At 51.9% G+C, this 14765-nt stretch overlaps 1 protein-coding gene across 1 annotated transcript; it reads right to left on the reverse strand.

Annotated features, from left to right (window-relative positions):
- Positions 1 to 959: 959 nt before the first annotated feature.
- On the reverse strand, positions 960 to 10166 carry Optc (opticin). The gene is made up of 7 exons (XM_052736557.1): positions 9936 to 10166; positions 8653 to 8788; positions 7063 to 7221; positions 6125 to 6327; positions 3030 to 3125; positions 2464 to 2658; positions 960 to 1133 (listed from the first exon to the last, which is right to left on the reverse strand). The coding sequence occupies exons 1-6, from the start codon at positions 10158 to 10160 to the stop codon at positions 2488 to 2490; spliced, it is 990 nt and encodes a 329-aa protein (XP_052592517.1). The 5' UTR covers positions 10161 to 10166; the 3' UTR covers positions 960 to 1133; positions 2464 to 2487.
- Positions 10167 to 14765: the final 4599 nt, after the last annotated feature.

Here is a 14765-nt window from a genome sequence, read left to right on the forward strand (position 1 = left end):
CTCCGAGACTCCCCCTTGCCCTCCTAGAGCCAGTATGAAGAGTCTTGGTCCAAACTTCAGTAAACATGAGAGACGGGCAATCGATTTATCTTCTTCAGGACTCAAGTTCTTCATCTGAAGAATGGGAATAATCAGCCCTGACATGCCTGCACACAGGTTTGTGGTGAACAGATGAGGTACTAACCAGGGGTGGGGGAAGGCAGATGAATGGCTCCCCTCCCCCGTGGACCCCTATAAACAGCTGTCCCTTCAGACTCAGACACCACCCGGGAGGGACCTTGGCAATGCATGGCTTGGTTGGTTCCCACTCCATCTCCGGTTTCAGCTTAAATGCTAGTCTTGCGAAGAGGTCTCCCAGACACTGAGACGTGTCCCCTCTTACCAGCTCCTGTCCCATTCTCCAGTTCCCTTTGGAACATGTCTGAGTTGAACAGTGTAGTTGACTGAGTGATGATTAGCTCTCTGGGCTAGATCTTAAGTTCCATCAGGAAAGAGAAGTTCCTGTTGCATACCCACCCATCTTATCACCAGGAACAGTCTCAGGCACACCACACAGCAGATAGGTGTGGCACCAAAATCCTACCAAGTAAGCCAAGGCCTTGCCTGCCTCAGCCAACACCTGGGGCCCAGTACCATCCATCACCCCCCTCCCCCACCCCTTATAAAAACCATGGTAGCAGGGCATGGTGGTACATGCTTGTAATCCCAGAAGTGAGGAGGCTGAGGCAGGAGGATGACAAAATTAGGGCCATTAACACGACTGTCCTTAAAACAAAACAAAACAACATCAACCAAAATACAAAGGTAGCATGGGAAGATTCGTTCTGTCTCTTCCCTCTCTCAAAGAAGTTGGCTGAGGACAGCTGCCTTTTCATTCTCTCAGCACCCGAGCCCCACCCAGGCCCCACCCAGGCCCCACAGTCTGGAGGTAATTGCTCTATTTATTTATTTATCTTTGCACAAGGCTGCCCTCTGCTGGCTGCACATGCAGGAGCAACTAGAAAGAATGAAAATCAGTGGCCAGAAACCAGGAGGCTGAGGCAGAGCCAGGGAAGAGGGGAGCCCCAGCCACAGGGCTTGCAGGTTAGCGTTCCCTCCCTGGGGATGATTCCCTCCAACTGGAGCAGGGGAACCTAGGAAAAGCAAGAAACAAAGGACTGTACCACAGGGACTGTACTCAGCGGCCACTGGGTAGTGTAGGGTCTCGGAGGACTAATTTTAAACATAGTTCGTTGTCTTCAGTGGTGTGCTGGTAAGTTTTTTTTTTTTTTTGGTTTTTCGAGACAGGGTTTCTCTGTGTAGCTTTGCGCCTTTCCTGGTACTCGCTTTGGAGACCAGGCTGGCCTCGAACTCACAGAGATCCGCCTGGCTCTGCCTCCCGAGTGCTGGGATTAAAGGCGTGCGCCACCACCGCCCGGCTCTGGTAAGTTTTTAACAGCTAGATCTCAACACATACACATACATATACGGACACACAGACATACACAGACACACACATACAATTCTCACACATACACTCACACAGAGACACATATTCTGTCTGTCTCTCTATGTGTCTCTGTTTCTGTCTCTCTGTGTCTCTCTCTCTCATACACACACACACACACACACACACACACACACACACACACACACACACACACACACACCCCTGATTTACAGCAGTCATAGATTTCCATGGTGTAAATATCCCACTATGGCCAGCTTCAAACTCCCAACACAATGTCACCCCAAGAGTTGGGAAGATTGCCTGTAGCACTCCATTATCTGGAATGTCTACCATGAAGCTACCACGGACATAAATAACTTCAACACAGGGTAAACTCACTGGGAAGTGACGAAGTTTGAGTGTTCGTCCCGGCTGTTTTCAGTACAATATATTTAGCTGTGAGGTTATATAATTTAATTTTTCATAATGGCCGTGTTTAACAACTGAACCACAAAATTCTGGAAAATGTAATTATCAATCTTGTCAGCCTACCAGCCAGTTAAGACGAGGCTCCAGCACACCGATGTTTCTTCTCTCCCACCCTCCCCTTTACGCCCTGCTCTGTCCCTCTGCCGCCTCCTCTTCCTCCTCCTCTTTCTTTTTCATGGCTCTCCTGGAATTCTGTGTGGGAAGACAGGTATGGAGGGTGTGGAAAAGACCTCTGCTGCGGCTGTTCTCTGAGTCAGGAACCATAAGGTGTAAGGAAAAAGAAGGGAGAAATGCAAATTCGGTGGCTGGAGGTGATCTCTCTCTCTCTCTCTCTCTCTCTCTCTCTCTCTCTCTGTCTCTCTCTCTCTCTCTGTCTCTGTCTCTGTCTCTCTCTCTGTTTCTCTGTCTCTCTCTCTCTGTTTCTCTCTCTATCTCTGTTTTTCTCTGTGTGTATGTGTGTGTGTGTGTGTGTGTGTGTGTACAGATCAGCCTTTAGGCGAGGGAGCCAGTGCTCCCCCAGTGAGTCTCGGAGCAGTGTACCGTACCTGGGACGAGAACGCCGCTGGCATCTAGGTGAAGCGGCCCACAGGGAGCCTTGGCAGGCAGAAATAGGCCTCTGGGAAAAGGCTCAGATTGATGGGGTTCCCGTCCAGGCGGATGTCCTCTAGCCGCCGGCGCTCGTGTCTGTGTTCCCCGGTGTCACAGAAGGCGTCCCTTCCCATGGTCTCGATCCTGTTATTCTGGAAGGAACAGTAGACACTGAAGGCACACAGCCTCCCGTGCAGCTGGAGAATCGGAAGCAGGTAGAGCTGAGGCCGTACAGGGGAGGAGAAGAGGACGCTTGTGGAGGGTGAAGAGAGAGGGAAGAAATTAGAAGAGATGGGAGAAGCAGGCAGGAGGCCCTAAGGGGACGAGAAGGGACAGGAGGTCGGTGAAATGAGGATACAGAAGCAGGTGGAATACCGACATGTAAGGGAAGGAACTGCTTTAAAAAGGAGTGGGGAACATCGTTTGTACGGACCGTGCTTGTCCTCACTGCCCGGCACTCCCCTGTCACCTGCCTCCCACCCTACTCACTGTCTTTTGCCCTTGGTCTGTCAAGGCTCCTCACCTGCAGGTGCAGGGAACGCAGACTCAGGGGCAAAGGCCCAGGGATGGAGTCCAGCAGGTTGTCTGCCAGGTAGAGAAACTGAAGCTTCTCCAGGGCCTGCGGGACACAAGTGAAGGAGACTGATGGGCCATGAAGAGGTGCCCCAGGAGGCCACTGTCACATTGGTCCCACCCGTGGGGTGGGGTTGTCTCTGTCTGTCTGTCTCTCTCTCTGTGTCTCTGGGCCTCGCTGTCTCCCCTCCCTCTCCAGAATCTTACTCTCTACCTCAGGCTGGCCTAGAACGCTCTATATAGCCCAGGTCGGCGTCCATCTTGTGGTCCTCCTACCTCATCCTCCGGAGTCCTGTGTGCACGCACCACCAAGCCCAGCTAAGGATGCTGGCTCTTTAAGGAGCTCACAGATACTAACTCCATTGGGATGTTCAGCAAAAGAAAGCTGCTGTCACTGAGTGCTGGCAGCTGGGGAGCGTAAAGGAGCTGTTAGTGCTGGCTGGGAGGAGTCGATGAAGGCAGGAACAGGTAGAAGGAAGGACCAGGGGACATTTCAGCTCAGTCTCAACTGCTCTGCCACCAGCGAAAAGTCTCACAAATGCTCCACTCAGAGTGGCTATGGGGAGCGTGCTCGGAGGATGCCAGGGCGGCGGAACCGAACCCGAGGCACACAGCACATGGAACATGTGAGCAAATAAACATTGACAGACTCAGGGAGAGCTGATCAGACAGGAAGAGATCTGCCTGCAGGGGGCTCAGAGAACAGTGCGGCATAAGCTACCACTCAAGGGAGCAGCCGCTACCTGCATCGGATCATCCTGTGATCTGTGCAACGGCTGTTTCAATCCTGCAGCAACTGTGTCAAGTGGGCATTATCACCCACGTTCTGCAGACGAGGGAACGAGAGCGGAGGTGACTCACTCAATGAGCTCAGGTCCTTTGGCTCCAAAGCCCCTGCCTTTTCTGGACCAAGAAAATAGGCCTGAGTGAGGGCAGAGAAGCACCTCCTAATATGGAAACAGTCAGGCTGTTTCTGAGGGCTGGGACAGCCAGGGACCTCCCTGTACAGACAATCCCAGCACTTCTGCACAGCTGAGAAACTAACATCTGCAGGGTCTGCATCCCACCCGCCAGAGGTGTGGATACCGTTCTCTGTACCCTCTGGAGGCCCACAACACACAGCATACCGGGAGGGGGGAAGAAGTTTGTGAAGAAGAGTAGCCACAGAGCAAGCACCTGGCTCTTGGTGAGCATGGTGATGCACCATTGTTCTTTCCAGTACTCAGGAGCTGAGGGAGGGAGACAACAAGACCCTTGTCTATGAATATATGTCATATATAATATAATATAATATAATATATAATAGGATAGATGCAAATGGCTATATGGATACTGCCATTTTTACTTTATTTGATGCCTCTACATATGACTTGGTTTGCAAAAAGGAGCCTTCCACAATGGAGCACTGCTTAAGGACAGGGATGCGTTCTGAGAAATGTGTCACTGTGAAATCACTTACACAAACCAAGAGGGCTATGAAGTTACTAGATGACTCAATCTTAGGGGGCCTCCACTGTGCCTGTAGTCCAGAACTGATAGAAATGTGGTCGTCTGGTTGGACTGTGCTCGAGAGAGACAGAGAGGCTGCACATGAGCAACCGGTCTTTGAAAGCCCTTCCCAGTTCCGCAGCCGGCATGCTGGGAGGTGTCAGTCTTGTGACTCTCTCCTTGTCTCCGTGGAAGGCATCCTGGGCTCTTGCCAGCCTGTTCCTTGGGCAGCCCCACAGCACCATATTTGTGTAAATATCTTAACTCTTTCCATCCAGTCTGGCCAGTAACCCATCAGCTTGCGTCTCCAGAACAGTGACCAGTTACTTGGTGGAAGATTTCAAAACCATTAGGATGATATGTAGGAGTTAGAGTCAGGGTCAGCACCACAGACAAACTGGAGTTTTCAAAGGCAGAATGGGTGAGCAGGTCTGGGGTGAGCAGGTCTGGGGTGAGCAGGTCTGGGATGAGCAGGTCTGGGATGAGCAGGTCTGGGGTGAACAGTCTGGGGTGAAGCAGGTCTGGGATGAGCATATCTGGGGTGAGCAGTCTGGGGTGAGTATGTCTGGGGTGAGAAGGTCTGGGGTGAGCAGGTCTGGGGTGAACAGTCTGGGGTGAAGCAGGTCTGGGATGAGCATATCTGGGGTGAGCAGTCTGGGGTGAGCAGTCTGGGGTGAGTATGTTTGGGGTGAGAAGGTCTGGGGTGAGCAGTCTGGGGTGAGCAGGTCTGGGGTGAGCAGGTCTGGGGTGAGCAGTCTGGGGTGAGCAGGTCTGGGGTGAGCAGGTCTGGGGTGAGCAGTCTGGGGTGAGCAGTCTGGGGTGAGCAGGTCTGGGGTGAGCAGGTCTGGGGTGAGCAGGTCTGGGGTGAGCAGTCTGGGGTGAGCAGGTCTGGGGTGAGCAGGTCTGGGGTGAGCAGGTCTGGGGTGAGCAGGTCTGGGGTGAGCAGTCTGGGGTGAGCAGGTCTGGGGTGAGCAGGTCTGGGGTGAGCAGGTCTGGGGTGAGCAGGTCTGGGGTGAGCAGTCTGGGGTGAGTATGTCTGGGGTGAGCAGGTCTGGGGTGAGCAGTCTTGGGTGAGCAGGTCTGGGGTGAGCAGGTCTGGGGTGAGCAGTCTGGGGTGAGCAGGTCTGGGGTGAGCAGGTCTGGGGTGAGCAGTCTAGGGTGAGCAGGTCTGGGGTGAGCAAGTCTGGGGTGAGCAGGTGTGATATAAAGAAAGCCAGTGGAGCAGATGTGTAGAAAAAGGCCCACACTACAGTGATATCCTCACAGAGTCATGCGAGAGTTGCTGGTATTGGCTTCCTGTGTTTTGTCCCCACTAGCAGGATCCTGAGGCCTGACGGCACCATGTTTCCCATTCACACAGGCTACAGAGGCTACCATGATGGCACGATGTAAAACACCCTTTTCTGAAGAAGAATGTTTAGTAAGCCATAAATAGGAAAAGGGGAAAACATAGGACTTGATTCCGAGGCCCCAGATCAGGCTTGAGCATGAATTGCTGTGAGGTCAGGGTACATGGGTAGGGTGGGTGTTGTGTGGAAGACTGAGGTCCTGACTCACCACGAAGGCCTCAGGCTGTATCCCTGAGCTCTGCAGCCTGTTCAGGCGGACATCCAGGAACTCAACGCCACTGGGCAGGACAGGCAGGGCCGTCAGCTGGTTCTTGGGGAGGATCAGATCCTGCAGGGCAGGCAGCAGGCGGAAGGCATCATTGTGGATGGAGGAGATGGAGTTGCTAGAGAGGTCAATCCTTTTCAGCTTTGCTGAAGGATGTTGGGAGAGAACAAAGGGTGAGTCTGGAACACGCATCTCTGGGGCCCCTGTGGGACATGCTTGCCCTCCATGCCTTCCTCCATCCTTCTCAAGGGAGTTCTAACCAGCTCACCTCCTGCATCAGGTCTAAACCACAAGCAACAAGGATAAATCAGCTCTCCTTCAAAAACGATGACATTCCTCAACAGCTTTCCCCAGAGCTTCGGTTCTGTGGTAGTTACCTACCTTAGAGCCCCACTCCTGCCTCAAGACAAGAACTAACAAGTTCAGGAACCCCTGCAGTCACCCTCCCTCCCCTGCACAACTCAGTTTACACAGAAGACACTGAGGACCCGAAAAGATACCAGCAACGCAAGGTAGGAGCTGCAGGCAAGCCCAGGCCTCCCCGCTCGAGCAAGGACTATGGCATGAAGTAGCAAAACAAAGAAACAGCAAACAGTCCTTTGAATAGCATCAGAACCACAGAGAGGAGAGGTTAAAGGGGGTCTAGGCTAGAGCCTAACAGGGGCAGTTTCTGGAACATTCTGGAAATGTTGCCTTGAGCATCCCTTTCGTTCCCATGCCCCAGATCCCGCATGAGAAGAACTGGTTACTGCCACCACTTTAGACTCTTAAGGATTTAGAAGGATTGGGGCGTCTGTCCCTTTGACAGCCTGTGAGCTCATGTCTGTGTCCTGGCAGTCCCCCTCTGCCCTACCATGGCCTTTTCTCGAAGCAGAACTCACTCAGCCCTTTGAAGTCTCCGGCCTGGATGTGGCTGATGTGGTTGAAGCGAGCATACAGGTAGGTGGTCATCCGGGGAAGGGGAGGAATGTTCTTGAGGTCTGCATCGTCACAGTACACGGAAGAGCCAAGGCACACACAGACCAGGCAGGTAGGCAGGCCTGGCCAGGCAGAAGACAGAACAGAGGGACACCTCTGGTCAGACTCCCTCAGCCTCTGTGGGATGGTCAAGCTATGGGTATCTGTGGCTTTCAGATTACTCATGGGTTTTTGCTTAGAACCACCCAGCACAATGCACCCAGACAATACTCATCGTTGATCTCAGCCTGCCACTCAGTCCTGGCCTATAAGGTGCTTTCATCAGACCCTGATCCTCTGTAGGTTCTCCTGAGGTAATGTGGCTATTCTAGGACCTCTGTCTGTCTCTTTTCTGAAGGACCCTTCTTTAGTGCTAAAAGGTACAGAGCAGATGGGGAAAAGAAGCCAGAATTATATGGAATAGCCAATGGCTGCTGCCTCTGCCTTAGGAAGAGGAATTGGTCATGTTGTATGTGGCTCCAGGAAACACAGCAGAGCCAAAGTGGAGTGGACAGCGGCTGCCTGGCATCCATTTCCTCTTGGGATGTGTCATCAGCGTCCTGCTTTTCCAGTGGGAAACATCCCTCCCCTGCTCTCCGCCCCTGGTGCTCTCTCTGCACAGAGTGGTCGAGAAATTCAGACAACTGAACAACGTTAGTGTCACTTGCTATCACAAGTCACAGAGATTACTGAGAGGAAGGCTTGCATCCAGAAGGCACTGGAAGAAAGTTCACAGTCCAGAGATGAAGCAGCAGGAGGGGTCAGCAGGGGCGGGAGACAGAGGTCCTGTGCCCTTCTCCCAAGGCTGAGAAAGGCAGGTCCAGCTGAGACCCTTCACGGCCTCTTCAAGTCTGAGGCTGCGGCTGTGAGAGTTTGTAGACTCCCCATGGAACGCCTCAGCTGATCTCAGTACCGCAGGTCCATGCTGGCGTGCATCCGAGAGGAGAGCAAGACACCAAATGCCAGTGAGTCCAGAATAAGCTGTGTTCCTCCTGTGTCCCAGTTTCGATGCCCAGCAGGCAGGGATGCCTGCCCCAGTCCCCAGGAAGGCACTGAGGGAAGGCGGCTAACAAAGGTGAATCCGATGCTGAAGTTGGCGTCACCGCTTCGTTTACTCCCATGCCAAGCGACAGCCACCGTTATTTATTCTCCTTTCCAGGCTTTTAATCATCTCTAATCTAATTACCACTCAAACTGCTCCCCAAGTGATGCTGTTAATTAAGGTAGGGTGGCTCTGATAGGGTGTAGGAGTTCTTGCTTGCTTTGCATCCCACTCAATTTGTGCATAATATTTATGCAAAAGTATCAGGGACAGCCAGCCACTCCCCTTATGGTGGTGGTGCTTGTTTTTACCATGGCAACCTGCCCTTCTTTTCCTGCTGGCAGAGGCTAATCCAGACCCAGGACTCCTTGGCCTTAGCCCTCGCCATACCCCACTTCAGAACTGCCTGGTGCTAGCTTGAGGCTGCTTTGTCTGTGATCTATGTGTACGGTGTCTGATTGCATGCACTTACCATGACTGCCCTGGGCGTTTGGTAGGCCCGTGGTGGTAGGCCTGGTCACTGTGAGGTTTGATGATGGCGTCTTTGGAACCACAGTGCTCTGGGAGGGACTAGTTCTTGTGGGAAGAGTCAGGCTGTCCACTTTAGCCTGGAGACACAGCCCAAAGCATACCATAAGGTCAGTCTGTGCCTGAGAAGGACTTAACTGTGGCCTCTGGAAACATCAGTGACCAAGTTCAAATATGTGGAATAAGAGGAGGGAGAGGGAGCAGAAAGAGCAAGCAAGGAAGGGATCTTGGAGAACATGACATCTAATAGCATCTTCCATACACAAATAAGGAAACTGCGATCGAGAGAGGAGAGGGTAAGGGTCAGGTCCCCAGAAGGTCCCCACACAGAGCTGATGTCTGGATCTCTGGGTCATCTAGGCTGGTACTCACTCCTGGCCTCTCTGCATTGTTCAGGTCGGCCCTAACTCTTTTCTCTACCCCAACCCTGGTCACATCACAATGGGCAGAGGCTTCTGGGCTCACGTGCCATGCTGCACAGGTCAGTCCTTACAGAGGACAGGGGAGCTGGGGAGAACTTCAGACTGAAAGACAGACTATGAATTGACAAGCTAGCATTTCCCCCTTTTTAGGGAGAACATGAAGACACAGCTGATCGTCACCCCATGGCATGGCTCATGGTCTGATTTGAGCACATGGGAGGCATGTATGAGGTCCCCTTCTGGGAGGGGTCCTGCCAAGTGTGCCGCATGGACTAAGACAATGGAGGATGTTAGTGTCCTCTTTTGTAGTAGCCTGTGAGTGACAAGCTCCTAAGGAGGGATAAGAATTTGTACCTCATGCCTGGGAAGCTAGCCCTGTTGGAAAGTGCTTCCCTTGCAAGATGAGGTCGTGAATTTGATCCCCCTGAACCCTTGTTTGTTTGTTTGTTTCCAGATCTGTGATTAATGCTCACAATCTCAGTGCTGGGGAGACTTGCTGGCCAACCAGCCTAGCTTACTTGACAGGCTCCGGACCCAGTGAGAGATCCTGTCTTAAAAGAAGATGGACAGCTCCAGAGGGGCAACAGCTAAGGCTGCCTGTCTGTCCTCTGGCTTCCTTGAACATGTGCACACATACTAATGAACACACACACACGCACACGCACACGCACACACACACACACACACACACACACACACACACACACACAAGTTTGCATTATATAGAGAAAGAGTTGAAGACTTGAGAGACTTGTCTTATAGGGCAGGTGGAAAGGGAGCTGGCGCCTCATCCCATTTCTTTCACCTCAGAGATCTGGTCCCCATAGTCAGCAGGTTCCTCATAGCTGCTCAGGTCAATGACTTCCCCGTAGTCCTCTAGGCTCAGGGCATAGTTCCCCGCAGGCAGAAATTCGTAAGGGTCTCCTTCCTCAGGGCCATGCTCTTCTCTTTTCCTCTCCCTTGGGAGGGAAGCTGTTCCAGCCTCATGCAGCACCAGGGTCAGCAGACTCAGGAAAGCCAGGAGCCTCATGGGGTTCTGGGGGAGGAAAGGAGTGTACATCCCGTTGATGTCCATCTTGTGGGCAGGTGGTAGAAGGGCCGGGATCTGAGCTCTCTAGTGCTTTGTGGGAATGGCCCAAAGTTACCCAACCTCCGACCCGCATGCTTGCTCACTCTTGCCCTCCACCACACAAGCTTACTCAGCATCTTCATCTTACACTAAGGCTCCTTAAAGACCGGGCTGTGTCTGGAGGCATCTTTAGTCATCACTCACTGCAGCTCACAGTGTGGGGATCAGTCACTCAGGCTCCCACAGGCAGCTTCCACAGGCTGGCTCACTCATCTCACCACAGACGTGCTCACAAAAGTCCCCTGTCCACTCACGTGCACACTGGACACACTTGTGCATTTGCACAGATATTCTCTAGCAAACAACTGCGTATTCAGAACAAAACTCTTTGCCAAAAAAATTAGCTTTAGAGAAACCACACTAAAAAGATTTTTGTTTCCTTTTGTTTTTGATTTTGTGATAGAGTCTCATGTACCCTAGATTGGCCTCAGATTTGCTATGTAGTGGAGAAGGACCTTGAACTTCTGACCTTCCTGCCTCCGCTTCCCATGTGCTGGGATTACAGGTGTGCACCATCACGCCTGGTGTATGAGATGCTGGGTACCAAGCCCAGAGCTTCATGCATGTTAGGCAAGCTCGCTACTCAATGAGTCCTCTCCCTAGCCCTACTTGTGGTGACTCTAAGATCACTCACTCATTCATGTATCATTTAAACATTTATGGGGTGTCTACTGAGTTGCAGTCTCTGGACTTGCCTTTGGAGGTGTAGAAATGAATAAGGCCCATCCCATTTTAGGAGCAACCAGTTAATTTAGAGACAAGTCTTATAATTTGACATACAATGTAAAAGAAGGACATTAGCTCATAAAATAGACTTAGAAATGTAACTTTTTAGAAACATTTAAACCAGAGAGTTTGTGAGTGGTTGTGGGAGTGCTTTCCCATGAGGAAAGCTCGGCAGCTATCTATGGACATATCCATGTACATATGTGTGTGCACATGGGTAACTTTGAGCACATGATGTGCATATGAGCACAAGCGTCTGTGCACTTTACTCATATCTGTGCAGACAGGTGGAGGACCCTGTGTGCTGTGGGTCCTGAAATGCCTGTACCATTGACACCAGTATGTGACCACACAGTCCTTCTAAAGCCAGCTGCACAGGTATATTCTTAATTTCAGCCGGACTCAGGGTAAGTCCCCAGCAGTAGTAAAAGGTGGTGTCTCTTTGTTCCTTACCCCCAAACCAAACCAAAATAATGCTCTTGAAAGCAATTCCCAAGGCAGTTCGCCGACCACTCAGAAGCCTCTTCCAGCGTCTTTGATTAGAGTCTTGGACTCTCCATCCTTTCCACCGAGTTCCTGCCCTAGCCTTGACTCTGTCCTTTATTTGTATGCCAGCATACATTGGTTGTGAGGCCTCCAACCCTGGACCTTACCTTTTAGATGCTTTTGAATCCGTCTGGCCCTGCAACTTCCAAGGAGATGAAGGCTCTGATGGAGAGGATGACTGCCTGCCTGACTAGGGGACAGCTAGACACGCCCTCATCTATTGGCCAGGGTGAGGACAAGCAGTTGGCCCAGGGAGCCACGTGTCTAATTAGATTTCCCATTCTTTGCAATGTCCTGCTGTTTCCTTCCTGTTTCCTCAGGGGGTCCCCAATCCCATTTCTTCACTTAATGAACAAGAATTCTTTGTGTACACACACACACACACACACACACACACACACACACACTCACACACACACTCCACACCACCTTCTTCTCTGGTCTTTGGGGGTTGGTCAGTCAGATTAGGAGTTTTCCAGAAGGCTGAACTGAGGTTTTCTGGAGGAAAGGAGCTTGCCGGCCCTCTTTCCCCACAGGAATGATGAGACTTGACTTCGTAGATGGAATCCAAAGAGAAAAGGGTCTGGACTGGGGCACCCCAACGAGCCCTACCCACAGAGCACTGGGAATCATATTAAGCAAAACCACCAAGGAAGGTTTTAGGGCTCTGGCATGTAAAGGGAAACGGAGTCGGATAGAATTTGAAGACCAACATCAACTTCGGTGGCCACCAAGTACAAGACAGAAAGTTCTCTATCTCCTGTAGGAAGAAATGACCAGGACAGGAGCCAGGTTTTGGTTTACAAAACCCAAGACATTGTGCCATTGTGCATGGCCTCTGGCCAGAACCTAACCCTCCCCTCCCCTACTTCCCAAGGGTCCCATCTTTCCTTGGGGTATGCCCCAGATATCCCCAGAGGGCAGGAGCTGGAGAATATCACCCTGATTCTGCTGCCCAGTGACGCTCTTCACTTCCTCCTTTTCTCCTCTAGCCACACCCTGAATCTCAGGTGGGAGGCCCCCTGAACAGCATCTATTCAAACTCCTTACTGTAGAGGAGGAGACAGAGGGCCAAAGAGGGGAAGTGATTGGTCCAAGGCTACCCACGGCCAAGGCCAGCACCACATTTTGAGTGTTTTCTAGGTTCACAAGGCTCATCTTCTTTCAACCTCATCCCAGGAATCCTAAGAACACGGTGACTCTGTGCCCTCAGAACAGATGCCCTTGGCAAAACCCATGCTTGGCTTTTGATGCCAGGTGAGTGGGCACACCTAATAGCCAGACCCCGAGGAGGCCTCAGCTGGTGTGAGAAGGGGCTTCCGGCAACCCAAGAGGCCACCTGCCAGAACAAGGCTGTTTTGTCTTGGAGATCCCCCCCCCGCCCCCCCAATCTGGGGAGTGACAGCTTTCAGAAGCTCAGCTGGGTGGAGGGAGAAAAGAGTCCCAAGCCAGGAGGACGCCCTCAAAGCAGATGGCACATTTGGCTGGCCCCTCCATTCTTTTCTTCCAAAGACCCTTGGCCCCTGCAGACAGCCCAGAGCGTGCCCCTCTCCCACCTCCACGCCATTTGTTCCTGCAAGGAATGCAGATGAGACTGTTCATTCATTCCCCCTGCCACCTGCTCCCACCCTCATCCCCACTCTCGGCGACACACCCCCTCCACACTCCCGTCGTCCGTCACCCACCTCCCCTGAGCATCCACCCCCGCACTTCGAGGCGGCGGGAGCAGCCAGCCCTGTACCGCGCATGCGCCGGGCTCCCACGCGCTTTCCCCAACCCCATCCCCCGAGGCAAAACTCATCCTACACTTTCTCCCAGCTTCTATTCCCGCCTTCGCAAGCCTGCGGTCGTTCCCATGGATTTCGGGGGCGTTGGTGGACGGGAATGTGGACCTGTGTGGGAAGCGGCAGGTGTGTGTGGGGGGGTTTTGTCCCTGATCCGTGAGCCTGGCAAGCAGCTGCCCTTTAGGAGAAAGACAGGAGCCATGCTCATGGAACAGAGGCAGCAGGCCGTGTGCACAGAAGTCTGGCCGGCTGACCCTGCTGCTGCCCTGTTGTGGGCAGTGACAGAGGGGAGCAGAACGTTCAGGGACCCGCCTGCATTTTGGTATTCCCTGCTGAGGACTGAGGACCCCTACCCACCCTGACACGGGCTAAACTCCAGCCCAGCTAGCTACCTTTTGGTTCCCGCTGTTTTCTGCCAAGTCATATGCTTTCTCCATCTCTCCTCTGGCAAAACTAGATCCCTTAGAGCCCGCTCACGTGAGACTTCCCAGGCAGAGAGTAGGTCTACTCTGGGTTGCTTATAGTTAAAGTCATTACAATTAAGGAAAAAAAAAAAAAACAAAAAAACGAATTCATGGATGCGCCCCACCCTTTTATCAAGTTATTAATTCCCCCAAAACATGGAGCATGTATTGCTCACCCTTAAATTTTTAACCGGTACCTGCCCAGCGCACAGTTGATCTGAAGCGGGCCCTTATCAGGCAGGGAGGGAGGAGCGAGGGCATCTGTCAGTTTTCATCCTACACAAGATAGCTTATACCGGGAGGGTCACAAATCCCCTTCTGTAGCCAAATTCCCTCCAAAGACAGCCCTGGTAACTGTTGTCTTTTTGAACTTCTGCGTGGCCTGTAGACCTTTCCAGATGATTTGGTCCTTGGCTGTCTGCCCTGGGCACTTCCCATACACACTGCATTTCCCCAATTAGTCTACGATCTTTTCTTGGGCAGAAGAGGTAACCATGAGTCTTCCGGTGTCTGCCTTGGTTCTGAGCGCTGAGAAACTCCACAGTTTGGTATCTGTGGATTGAAAGAACTTGGCTGTTTCGGTTTCAAATGGAGCTATTAGATTTCTGGTCTGACTTTAGGAATAATTTTTCATGAAGGTTATGAGTTTTGGGTACATTCTCTAAGAAAAGGCTTTGGTATATCTCTCCTACAAATTTATTTATTGAGACAAATCTTGCTATGTAACCTTGGCTGGTCTCAAACTCCTAGAGATCTGCTGCCTCTATTACCTGAGTGCTGGGATTAAAGGTGTGCACCACCACTCCTGGCTCCTAGGAGTTTTTAAAGATAATTTGGAGGCTAAAGATGTGACTCAGAAGTTAAAAGCATTTGTTGCTCGTTTAGAGGACCTGGGTTCGGTTCTCAGCACCCACATGGAGGCTCTCAACCATTCATAATTCCAGTTCCAGGGGATCCAGTGCCATCTTCTAACCTCTGTGAGAACA

The sequence above is a fragment of the Peromyscus californicus genome, unplaced genomic scaffold (genome assembly GCF_007827085.1).
Source record: "Peromyscus californicus insignis strain IS unplaced genomic scaffold, ASM782708v3 Scaffold_14__1_contigs__length_90479793_seg_2, whole genome shotgun sequence".
In the NCBI taxonomy this organism is placed as follows: Eukaryota; Metazoa; Chordata; class Mammalia; order Rodentia; family Cricetidae; genus Peromyscus; species Peromyscus californicus.

Coding starts and splice junctions, on each gene's coding strand:
- Optc (XM_052736557.1), bottom strand. CDS start 10,160: ATGAGGCTCCTGGCTTTCCTGAGTCTGCTGACCCTGGTGCTGCATGAG. Junction 6,328..7,062: donor CGGAGACTTCAAAGGGCTGA/GTGAGTTCTGCT, acceptor AACATCCTTCAG/CAAAGCTGAAAAGGATTGAC. Junction 3,126..6,124: donor TACAGCCTGAGGCCTTCGTG/GTGAGTCAGGAC, acceptor TGTGTCCCGCAG/GCCCTGGAGAAGCTTCAGTT.